Genomic DNA, 12473 nt, shown 5'->3' on the forward strand with positions numbered 1-12473 from the left:
GTCAGGCTATAACGTTGCAGGGTTATGTGTATTTTCAATAGTTACCAGCAACCTTCAGGCATGTAAGTTAATGTAGTACATTAAGTAAATTAATAATAAGTACAATGGTTTTTATAACTCTAAGATACATGGGGTTTTAGCACTGAAGTGCTAGTCAATGTTGGCACATTTGTCCGGCTGGTTGTCAGCTTCAGGGATTTAAGAGCATGTTAGTGATATAACACACACTTTTATTTCAATATGCGTTAAATTAATGTTTTTTCCCTAGTGATATTAACTGCTTTGTAGTTAAACAAACTAGGAAGTATTCTTATTAACAAGCGCATAGTTCCTGCTTGGTTTGAAACCTAAATTTGGGGGGCTGTTAACATGACTGAAACCTGTTTATAGAGGTCTTTATTCTTCTGTTCAGTGTTGAAGTAACAACCAGCACATTCCTGTATTCCTAGCGGCCTTCCCTTCTCTGCCCTGTCTAGTCACATGGAATTTCCCATCAGAGCTTCAGTTTACCTCTTATTTTGGAGCAGCAATGCCTCATGTAGGAGACCTGCCTTGATGCAAACCATACAAACATGTCCTGAAGTGTAGTTAGTTACACACTATGAACTAGGCCTTGAAGTTATTGGAAGCACTATACTAACAAGAGAACTTTCAGAACTTTCCCAAGAAACTTTAAACTCACCAGTCCTGTTATTCCTTCCTTAGTCCAGGCTCTGCCTTGCTCTGGTTTCCCCTCTCAAGAGCAGCCACTTTTCATGAAGAGTTGGTAAAATGTTTGGCTCTCCCAGCAGTGGGTTTTGGAAGTGCTTCTTTGGCAGCTTTCCTGGCAATCCTTGGCACATCTGGGGATCAGCTGCAGTAACAATGTTTGTTTCCAAAGAATCCCATCAAGCCGCTACCATTAGCAGTTACAAGTCTTTGCACTTTGACAACACCAGGAAAAGGAAACAAAAATCCAGTGCATAACTGCCAGGAGCAGGGCAGGCCGCCCTGGTGACAGCCGTTTGCTAACAGGGAGCACGGCTTGGGGCTCCTTTTTCTCTAGACATCACAAGTGCTTTTTAAGCTGCACTGAGATGAGAAACAGTCAGTTCAAGCACTTTAGTACTCTTTCTTGTTTCTTACTGTTCTATATCTTGTGTACCTGTATCCACACCCGCACCATCAAAGCAGATGGCAGCTCAGCTTGTACATGTCGTCTGAGAAGCCCTGGAGCACCCATTCCTGCTGCCTGATTAGCGTCTTGATCAATGAAACTACAGATGCCTCCATTTTATTCTCCAGTAATAAGCAGCACAAGCTCAAAATGAAACAAGAACAAAGGGGAATCTGTATCCTTGAGCTGCGCTCACTTCTCTCACAGGTGACTTGCAGCTTGGCAAAGCTCTTCCCCAGAATTTGCAGACTAAATTTCTGGCAGATTACCTTGATTCCTGCTCTTATGTGCATCAGGTATTTCATTTTGACCTTCCTTAACAGTTTTTTTTTCTAATCCTACTATAGAGTTGTAAGAAGATTGTTAAGATTAGCTTTGATGTGTTTGATAAATGATTTTGTGTTACGAGTTATAGTGGATGTAGGTGATAAATTTTTGGTTTCAATTATTTTAACTCTGTGTTAATATGAAGGTTCAAAAATGTATTCAGAATGTGCCTGGTGTTGCTTCTCTAATTATATATTATACATAATTACTGCAAAATATGCTTATATACTAGTTTATTTTTTGAAATTTCAAATCATCAAAAAATGAAAGTAAGAATTTAAAATTAAGCTAGGTGAATAAAATTGCTTTCTTCAAATCACTAGTTGTCTTTGATAAATTTCTATGGCGTTGATTTAATACAAAGAAATTAAGTGATTATCTGAAATCAAAATTTGGATTATGAGCCATGTTGCTTCAGAATGTTAAACTATAGTTCAGTGTCGTAAAGAATGTTTTAGCTTTTCCTTCTTCTGGAAAAGTAGTCTGAAGTCTGAATCCGTGTAGTAATAGATGCCTCTGGAGTCCAGATTAGTTGAGAACATAGTGATAAAGGAAAGCTTAGGAGCCAGGCAGCCGTGGGCTCAAGCCTTAGACCCCTGCCCTGCTGTTCACCAAAACACAGTCCTGTCGGGGAACCAAACGTCTGTTACCATCTCTGTGTCAGGACACGCTCTGTGCATTTTGGGGGCTTGAATGGCTGATGACCTGTTATAAACCATATTATGATTAACCCGCTTTACGTTTAACAAGCTGCTTCCAGTGTATGTGTAAACATAATAAAAGGTTCAGATTGCTTGCGCTGTAGGGGCACTTTGCTTTCTTATTCCAGCCCTAAACAGCACAGCTACTGTGGGTTTTTGGAAGCAGTATGGATTTCACCACCTCATTCAGGAGCTGTTTTTTATAGACAGTGTCAAAGTTTGATCCAGTCATTTTTACAAGCAGCCCTTTGTCTGCACGCAAAGGGCCATTCACTTAAATGAAGTGCTGGGATTTGCCCTCATTGCTATAAATCAGAGTGCGATCTGGCTCTGCTGTTGCCAGAAATGATTACTTGCGTTAAACTGAGCCGAAAGGCCTGGCTTAAATCTGGTCCACTGAGGGCCAGAAAAAGAAGCACGGTGATTGATGGTGTTTTTCTTCATGCTGGCTTCTGTTTTAACACACTGGAAAGTAATAACCTTGAACAAGATAGATTCTTGGTTGTCACTGATGCACTGGGTACAACAGCGCTTTCCTAATGGTGTCTGTGTCAATTCAATCTCCCGCACAGCTGGCTGAGGAGCTGCAGAGCAAACCGCCGAACAGCGAGATCAGGGAGCTGCTGAAGCTGCTGGCAAAGCCCCATCTCAAGGTGAGGATGCACCTGCAAGCGCCTCCCCCGGGGGTGGCAGCGGCTGCTTCCCAGGGCGGCGCTGCCTTCACTCCGCTTTAGTGAATACACATGTCTCTAACAAGGGACGCCCTATTGGTAGGAAATACCTGCTGCAAAGAAACATGTCTACGCTGACAGTAAGTTATGACACTGTTACTGATATTTATGAAAGTAATTCATAGGAAGCTGTGGTTTATTTACAGTGGGTATTCCAAAAAGTGGATATTTGACTCTATAAGACAAATGTTTCCCTTCCTGCATTGTTTGCGTGTGAGTTTGTGTATGTCATTGGAAAGAACTGCCTGTATGCCTGATATTTTTGCCCAGTCAATGTCTTCTGCACCCACCATCCCATGGCAAACATAGCTGGAGGAGTTGGTAAATAACACTTCTCCCTCCATCATGTTGGCAAGGTGAGAGTACTGCATTCAGGCACAGGCTGCTTCCTTTAAGTACTTTCATTATTTTCCCCCACACTCTCAAGGGCAGAAAGGGAAAGGAAAGATGTCGGTACTCAGTTTCTCCAGTTCCCTCCCAAAGATTTCTTGAGTCCGAGTAGTGTCGCTGAGCTTATGCAGTTCACTGCTTCAGATTCCCTAGCCCTTCTGTATCATTCCAGGCCTTACTGATGCCTGGAAAATGTTTCTTTGTTTTGTTCTTTTGTCTACATTCCTGGGGCAAAATGGTGTCTGAAACAACTCTTCCTTCCACATATGAAATTACTTAGGGTAGCTGATAGTCTTTTCCAAAATGTTGTGTAAGCATTTTCTAAAAATTGCATAGGCTTGATTTGGGATATACTTACGCTAGCTGCATGTTATTCCTCTAGGGAAGCTTTCCTCTCCTGACCTGGCTTTAAACATGGTGTCAGCTGGAGACTGCAGGCAAACTTGTATCTTCTTCCAGCTCTACTGTAGAACATGCACAGTGCGATGAAGGATGGCTAGGGTAAAGGGACAGGTGTTGGAATGTAATTTTAAGCTCATAGACTTGGTTAACGTGAAAAAAAAAAAAAGAGTGACTGATGGAAGTTTCTGGCAACAGCATTAGTAGATGAATATTTACATATTTTCCTTTTGTGTTACAGAATTGTTTTGTTACATGTATCTTTTTGTATCTGATACATAAAGTTTTGCCAATTTGGTGCACGTATCTGTTCGCATCTGATACATGGAACTTTGACAAGTTAATGTTATTCCATGTTTTCATCTACAAAAGAACGTTTTAAAGAAGAAAATAGTTTTTTTTTTCTGAGACTGTTATATTCAACAGAACTGAGATTTACAAAATGTGCTAGAACTTATCGCAAGGTTCTGCCAGGGTCACTATGTTCATGTTTTATCTCATATGATTAACCTGGGAGTAGAACAGAACTCTCAGCTCCAGGAAGAAATCAGGGGGCCTTGTTTGTCTGTGTGTAAGGTGTAAACTGTGCTACAGTTTAAAAATATAGGCCCGTGAACACAGGCCAGCAAATCTATTGTTTTCCATTTCCAATGCTGAGTAAAGATTCATGATGTACATGAATCCTGTTAAACTTCATAAAGGCAGCAAGGAGTAGTATTTCCATACCTTAGAACCTGAATCCTCCTGGGTGCGGTGTTTGATTTTTAAGCTGGCCAGGAGTCAACACTTTGAAATGCATCTCGTTATTGCTTTCAGAAAACGTAAGTACAGCAACTTACATCTTCAAGTCTCTCGTGTCATAGTTGCAAATGTACAATTAAATGTTTACAGTCAAATGAGGAAGATAGCTACTAAAGGACATTTATACTTCCAGGGCATTCTTATGCTGGTTTAAAAAGCAGCTGAGTTGATAATTTAAAAAAAAAAAGTAAAATATTTTAATCATAGAATCACAGAATGGCTGAGGTTGGAAAGGACCTCAGATCAAGGAGTGACACTAAATAACTAGAACTAGGTGTATTGAAGCTTAGATATTGTGCTTCTGTTTCTTGGAGCTGTGAGGTATGGGGGTATCACCGAGTTTGTGCTAAACTCGGTTCCAGTGAAATGCGTTACCTCAGGATAGCGGCGGATGTGTTCACGTGCCAGCTGTAGGTAGGCTGAGCAGAGCAGAGCGGTGCAGGCCTCGCCGGACGCTTTGGGGCCGGGGCTGACATGAAGTGCAGGGAGGTCGCGCTGGGCTCTGCCTGTGTGGGACCCTTCAGGTGTGTCCAGGTGAGGTTTCTGTCTTCCGCAAGTGCCTGTTTCTCCAGACTGTAGTAACTGTAGCACTCCAGGTCACTTATGCCTTGCAGTAAAGCAAGTCATGGAGCAGGGCAAATCCCTGGTTCTGATTGCTATGGACTTCCTACGGCGGACTTTTAGACTGTTTTACCTCTTGTCACTTGTACGACATCAAGAGCTGGCACTTTACATTGTTTGCCTATTTGGTAATTTGTGTAGTGTTCTGCTAAACAGCTGCCACTCTTTTCATTATAGGTGTTCGTGTGGTATGTTTGGTAAAACCTCAAGTGAGTAAGGAATGGGGGACTGTGTTGCTGTACCTAATGTTTTATTCTGTGGGATTAAGGAAAATAAACCACATTTGAAGATGTGAATTCCTGGCCTGTTTGGAAATGGAACAGTGCAGGCAGATGCTTAGATTTATTTCAGTTCCTGTAGTCAGATCTAAGACTTGTATAACTCCTGAGATGTAACCATGAATTAGATATTTTTAATCTATTTCAGGTTTGCCTTGCTTATTTTTAAGATATGTATTTTACATTGCAGATTTGTTGGCAGGCAATTACAGGCGATTGCAGTTATAGGATTCTATACAAATTGGTGTGAAATGACCAGGAATTTCCGTACTGTGTTGTTTTCAGTGTTTAAAAAGAAGGAACAAATGTCTTTTAGCTTGCTTGTCTAATAACAACTTCAATGTTACTTAGTGTATGCTGTAAATATACAGCGTATGATGTTTCAGATAACACTGAGCATTCATAAAATACATTAAGGATAGTAGGACAGACTTTTGTTTTCTTCAGATTACAGCTAGCTGAATAAACTTATTATATAGTTATTTGCTAGCTGTGAAATTATGCAAAAATGCAAGAGTAATGCTAGCATTTTAATCTACAACACTTATTAACCATAGATGAGTTCAACAAATGGAAGTTTTGTGTCCTTCCTTCATTTAAACAGGACTGCATGTATTAGACTCTAACATTAAAGAGCAGACGAGCTGCGTGTGTTTGAGTATGCTGTTGGGTGTGCAGTTGAGAGCTGGCATGCTATTTCATACAAAACCATAAGAGCTGGGAAAACTGGATTAAAGAAAATTCTTTGAATTCCGTTTTTCAATTTAAAATAGTTCCTACCTATGGACTTCACTGCAAATATCTAGGAGATTTCACTATCGGGATGTAGATCTTAGCTCTGCTTACAATTCTAACTTACTGAATAGAGGGCACTGAAATTTTATTTTTCCCTAAAGTATTTCTGTTGTGGGTATTTGCATACTGTCTGCAGTTTTAAATGAAATGTGAAAACAAATTAGATCTAGAACAGTGTCTTTATTATCCACAAATGTTGTTTTCCATTAGAATTAGGAAAATTACATATTTGTGCACCTTTCTTCTGTTATTAAGGAAAACCTTTACAAATTTTTTAAGTCATGTGCAAATAATTTGAACTTTGAAGGTGAATATGCACAAGTAGTCAGTATGTTCTCCCTTTATGGCTGATTTTGAATCGACTATGATACAGGAGGAAAAAACTTTCAAAAAGTAGCTGAATTTAATCTGCAAAAAAGAGAGTGAATTGAGTACATTCCAGTATTCCTTGATTTTTTTCCAGCTGAGTTATTTACAGAGTATTTTGCAGCTGAGTAGGTGTTTGTCTTGTTCCTCTACATTCTTATTCATTGTTCCAAAATCTATACAATTACTTTTATATATTATTTTCCTTATAAACACAAAATCAGTGTCCCTCAAGAAACAGGAAATAAAGATGAGTGTTGCTTCAAGTTGTATGTACTGTATAATATTTTAAATGCTTGTAACTCTTTTCTACTTTTAATTAAAAAACTTTAATGATTGCTGACTCTCAATTCCTTTTCTAACAAGTTTGAAAAGCTGTGTTCTTTTTGGGACACCGCCATAGCATTGGAGCATAACTGTCATTTATTTTATAAAACATTTGAAATACAAAAAAAAAAAATTAACTGTGAGACTTAACATTTTAGGCACTTCGCTTGTGTAGGCAGGAAGGCAGGTTCCTGTAAACCAGGAAGGCTATAGAAAAAATGGACCATCTCTTAGTCCCTTTCACAATTTTATCACAAGTACATTCACTTTGAGACCAACTTGAGATACATCATTCAGATTTCATCAATTCTTAATTTTGTGCCTGTAACAGCAATTGCTTTCCCAATCCTTTACATATTAAAATGAGATTTATATCATTTGAAATTTATCCCTATCAGAACAAGTATAGTGTATTTTAAAAATCATATAAAATATGTTCTTTGTAGTCCTAGTGTACTAAGCAGAACAATAATTGTTTTTAAAAGCCTCTGCATCTATGCTAAAACTATTTTAAGGGATGATTATACCTCTTATGACCTGGAGGAAATTAAACTTCTTTAACCTCTCAAGAATGCCCGTGGTGGTTCAGCCTGTTTCTGCACGGTGTTTTATCTTGTGTTTATGTGCTCTGAAAGGATTGCCAGCCACTCGTTTGAGCCATAAAACGGATACATAAACAAGGGCACAAGGCACAATTCAAGGCATCGTGGTGCAAGAGCATGTAAATTATTTGGAGCGTTTGAGGAACGGTACCTGTAGCTGTGCAGGGAACAAGCAGGGGACGTTCTTAACGTATTTTTCTTGGCCTCTTATTTATTACCCTAGGATGAGTAGAATTTTGGAAGTAGTTTTAAGATAACTTGCAGAGGGAAGGGAAAAGCACTCTCATATGGCTGGGAATGTTTTCAGATTAACTTGTCCACGGACAACTTCAATGTGTGGTGTTCAAAAAAAATACAGATTCTTTAAACTGCGTTGTTTTGGATTTTTTAATTTGCCTCTGAAATGGCAAAGCTGTGTGCACCAGAAAACTGTAAATAGGATTTACACTTGCTGTTTTACTTGCAAGTCATTTGACATGTCTTTTAAATTTATTCATGCCTTTTCATTTTGCAGAACATAAACAATTTTCATTTGTAAACATTTGCATCTCCAGAAGTCCCTCCTCAGCTTTCCTTCAGAATATAACCATGAGTTAAACAAAACTAAAATTGCAGATAGTGAAACCAGAGCAGTTTATATTCTTTGTATAATTATTTCCTCCTTTTAGCTTGAAGCATACGTTATTAGTTGCCCTACCCTGTTCTGGTTTTCTTATACTTACTGAGAAGTTCATAAACTCTAGCCTTTATTTGATATCCAGCTGCTGATACCATGGTCTGTGCCAGCTGGGTCTTACTAGATTTGCATAGTGTCCTAATAGACTGTTCTGATCAAAGTGCTACTTGTTCTGCTAAAAAAATAAACATTTTAAGCCTTTATCAGGAGAGCCTTATAAAGCTGCCTTACAACCAACTGGTAAAATTGACTATATAGTTTACTATGCAGGAAAGAGCAGGCATTTTTCTACATTACTTTAATGTATGAGGCACTCACAGAAGATTTGGCATTGTAATAATATAAAACAAAATCTGGTGTTGCTTTTGAAAATTTTATGAAACATTTTTTAGAACATGTAATTTAAAAAAAGTCTTAATCTAAACTTTGTCCTCTTCCCTCCATTTCCTTTGAAACTAGAGCTCGATTTCCATCAGGGCTTTTTCATTGCAAAACATGGTTTCTGCAAAATCAACATTTTTTTTTTTTCCAGGAAATTGTTGGGATTTGCCTGAAACTGTTCAGGTTTTGCATCTGGAAAAGCCAAATAGGCATCTAAGGTCATTAGCATCTGAGCTGCACTTGTGCTGTTAGCAGCATCTTGAGTGATCTCTGTTTATTCACTCGTGGTCTTCCAGATTTGCTGTTGGGCAGGTTACAGTGGGGAGTGCTCTTATGGTTTTTTGTTTTTTGTTTTTTTTTAAATATATAATCTTGTTTAACTTAACCTATATGGTGAGGTATAACTAATCCTCTTTTGCAGAATCAAAATCCGTTAATTTGTAAATCAATTTGATTTGGGATGGTATGCTGTAAAATGTCAACAGCAAGAGAAAGTTATTTTCCAAGCACTAGATGCAAATTATCACAAAAGCAAGCAAGGAGCACAGCATTGGTGGGTTCAGGTCACTACTCGATGGAGAGCGTCTAGATGTCCTGTGCACCCCAGCCACGAAGCTGAGGGAGAAGGGGAGCCAACCGCACTGCAAGACTTTTATTAGCAACTGAAGGAGGTCCTTCTGCTCAGTGTTTCCTGCCTTTAATTTGCTAAAGAGATAGTCAAAAAGCAAGAAAGCGGGGGAGGAGATTGAGGTGATACTTACCTTAAAATAAATGTCTCCGTTGCTTGCTCAGATAGACAGATCAAGGGCTAATTTTCTATGTTTTTTTGAAGCTGAGTCTATTTCTTGTTGAGTCGTGCTGCATGTGCACTGTGGTTGAAACCACCAGCTGTTTTGAAGGAAGTAATTACTATGGATTTGATGTAGAAATTAAATGAAATTACATGGTCAGTGTTATGCACATCAAACAACATGATTGCAGTACTCCCTTTTAGGCCTGTAACTGTGAAAGAGTGAAAAAGTGGGTTATTCAACAGATTTTCTTTACTGTTTCTAGCAGGTTGCTGGTTTGGGAAGCCCTCCCCAAACATGTTGACATCCTTGTCAGAGGAAAAATAGGATCTAAAATGTCACCTTTTCAGCTTGACTTCCTATTTTTATTTCTACTTATATCCATAAGCATAAGTTTAAGGAGTACTTTTTTGTAGAAAACTTCATGGGGCTGTTTCATATGAAATGATGTTAACTGCAACACAGGCTGCCTATTTTATCTTAGATGTATAGAAATGTTAATACTCACTAGCAGCTAATGTGGATGATAAAGAGATAGCCGTAATAGGCAAAAGCAAAGACAGGCAGGTTGGCTGGAGGATAAAGGAATTGAAAAGCAAAACAAAGAATTTCTGTATTATACAACCTTTACACCAAAGGTAATTGACATGAATTCATGTAAAAATCTTGATTTGTCTGCATTTAACCATAGCATTCATGTATAACACAGGAAGACTGGAAACAATCCTAAAACTGGTAATTTAGGAAGAGGAAGAAGTCAGTATGGATAAAATCACTTCCTTTTCAAGTAGCACTTGTATTTAGCTAATGGAAACAGAAAAAAAAAAAGCACGGTATGAAGCAAGTAGTCCCTTTTGTCAGTGAGAATTGTGTATCTTCTTTCAGAGCTGCTTTTCCCTTGCAGGTGTCAGGCCGTATTCTATCTGAACTGTCTGAACTTGAAGTCTCCTCTTTTGCTGAATCTGTTCATTGCTGGCTTAGTGTGTTTGGGGTTTTCTTATTTTGTTTTGTTTTTTAGTCATTCATGGGTTCTAGTCAACATCAAGACTGTGCATCTCCTGTCATGATTACATAGTGTGTAATTTTGCAAGGCTCTTCAACACAAATATTTTGGAAATTCACCAGAATTTGTCAGCTTTTTGCCTCTATCTGCTCCTTTATTGGCCTTTTCTTAACGAATGTCGGTCCCTTTCAATCTCAACCATTCCATGATTCAGTGTGATTTAAGAGGCAGGATTTGTGCTATTGCATCATTTTAATTTTAATATTTTATAATTCTTCAGTGATAATTCTATTATGTACATATAGAAGAATTACTTAGATGTAGTGATGATGATCCAGAATGATTTCTCAGTTCAGTTAAACTGATGTATAGAAATAGTTATTCTAGTTTTTGGTGTGGGAAAACTGCAAAGCAGGCAGAACTACTTAAAAACAACTTAAAGTGCTTAGAGCTTCAGGATTATGTTAGCTAAGTGAATCATACTGCGAGTTTTAGAGATGCTTTGGTCAAATTCTTCACTGTTGGTTTAAAATCAGAGCTTCTTCTGCCCTGATAATAGCTAAGTGTGAGCAGAAGAGGGAGAGGCCACAGCTGAGGAAAACACAGGGCTGCCATCTGGAAGAGCATTAACACCTTTCCCAGATGACATGGACGGGCTGTGTGTTTCTGTGCACGCTGAGGGCAGTTAGACTTCGGAAGCATCTCCAGGGGCTCCAGGCAATGAGCAAAAGGAAGTAGGAGTCTGAAGATGCCGAAAGTCCAGGTTGCTGCTGGCTCTTGCTGTCTGACTAAGGGCTGCAGGTAAACCCATCAGTTCAGACTGGTGCATCTGAAATCAAGAAACTGCATTTCCAGGCAGGGAAATTACCCCTTTGTGAAAGGAAGTTCATATATTCAGGAATAAAAGTCCACCATAGTCAGGAGGAAAAAGTAATATATACTTAATATTGATCCAGCTGAGATATTGTCATGCTAAAAACATTAATATATGGTAGATCTTATAGACACAAAAACACACGCATATGGTGTGTGTGTTAAATACTTCGAATTACTACAGTGACCTAACTGCATCAAAATCAGCTAGGGAGGAAAAAGGAATTTGGAATTAGCTTGTCCAAGCTAATTGGACAAGCTTGAACTTGAGGGCGGCTCTGTCTGAAGTGCAGGTGCCAACAGTCCCAAGCAGAGAACGTTTTTTCTCTTTTGTACATACCTAACTTACTGTCATGTCACATAATATATAATTTCTGGGGTAATTATAGCCAACATGTAAAAAAAGAAATAGTATTTGAAAGACAGAAAGAAGGAAATTAACTATTTTTTCCATGAATTATTGCGTACATTGGCTTCATGGTCACAAATTGAGAATCATGCTTTCAATTTTCTTCCCATCATTGTTATGCATAGCTAAAGTTATACATGTCCATTTCCTTGAAGATAGCTGATTTCTTTAACATTATGTACGGTGCATATTTAATTGGAGAATCTTATTCAGAACAGAAAATTACTGAAAAAATGATTAGAATATCATACCTTCGGAAGGAATTTTATCCATTTTTCTGCTTGATAAATGGTAACTATAACCTGCACACTCACTCACTGGTTTTATTTCCTAAGAATTTTTATTCCAGTTAATGCAGCCATCCTCTGGGCTCTCCAGCGGCACAGGGCGTCCAACAGCTCCTGTTTTGTTGCTTGCCCCCACTCCTAGGTTATATTTCTGGCTTTATCTAAGCTGCGAAATCCCGGTGGAGACCTTCCCTGTTTGCTGAGAGCGGCTTTGCATGTGCCTTGGGCTTGCACTTATTTAGCAAGCAGCCATAATGGTTAAGCTGCTGCCACTGCTGCCCTTTTCTGAAAGCTGTTTTATCACCCATTTACTGGAGAGTGGAATTGATGGAGTGGAATTCGTATGCACTTAACTCTATATCAGTGTAAACTCCTCTGTATGTACTCAAGATTTAAAAGACTATTTAAAGACTAATTTTTCTTGTAGAAGAAGAAAGTTGGCTCCCTCATTTTCTTTCCCTCTCACCTAAATTCTTTTTCTCTTTTCTCCTGTTAATTTTGTGCTGTTTACCAGTTGTTCTTAAATGTTTAGTTTCATTCTGACTCCTTGCTATTTTTT

General features: G+C 38.6%; 1 protein-coding gene across 3 annotated transcripts in view; it reads left to right on the forward strand.

Annotated features, from left to right (window-relative positions):
• The window catches only part of MPP7 (MAGUK p55 scaffold protein 7), a 99763-nt gene that overhangs the window by 39352 nt on the left and 47938 nt on the right, over positions 1-12473 (forward strand). For 2 of the 3 annotated variants that reach the window (XM_088533999.1, XM_088533998.1), the window contains one exon: positions 2757-2837. The exons of the other annotated variant lie outside the window; for it this stretch is intronic. In XM_088533999.1, coding sequence (XP_088390125.1) covers positions 2757-2837 — 81 coding nt within the window. The remainder of the gene's footprint in view (positions 1-2756; positions 2838-12473) is intronic. 3 annotated transcript variants of the gene reach the window in all.

The sequence above is a fragment of the Tinamus guttatus genome, unplaced genomic scaffold, assembly GCF_059628265.1.
Source record: "Tinamus guttatus ecotype Peru unplaced genomic scaffold, ASM5962826v1 Tinamus_guttatus_pri_ptg000530l, whole genome shotgun sequence".
Lineage (NCBI taxonomy): Eukaryota > Metazoa > Chordata > Aves > Tinamiformes > Tinamidae > Tinamus > Tinamus guttatus.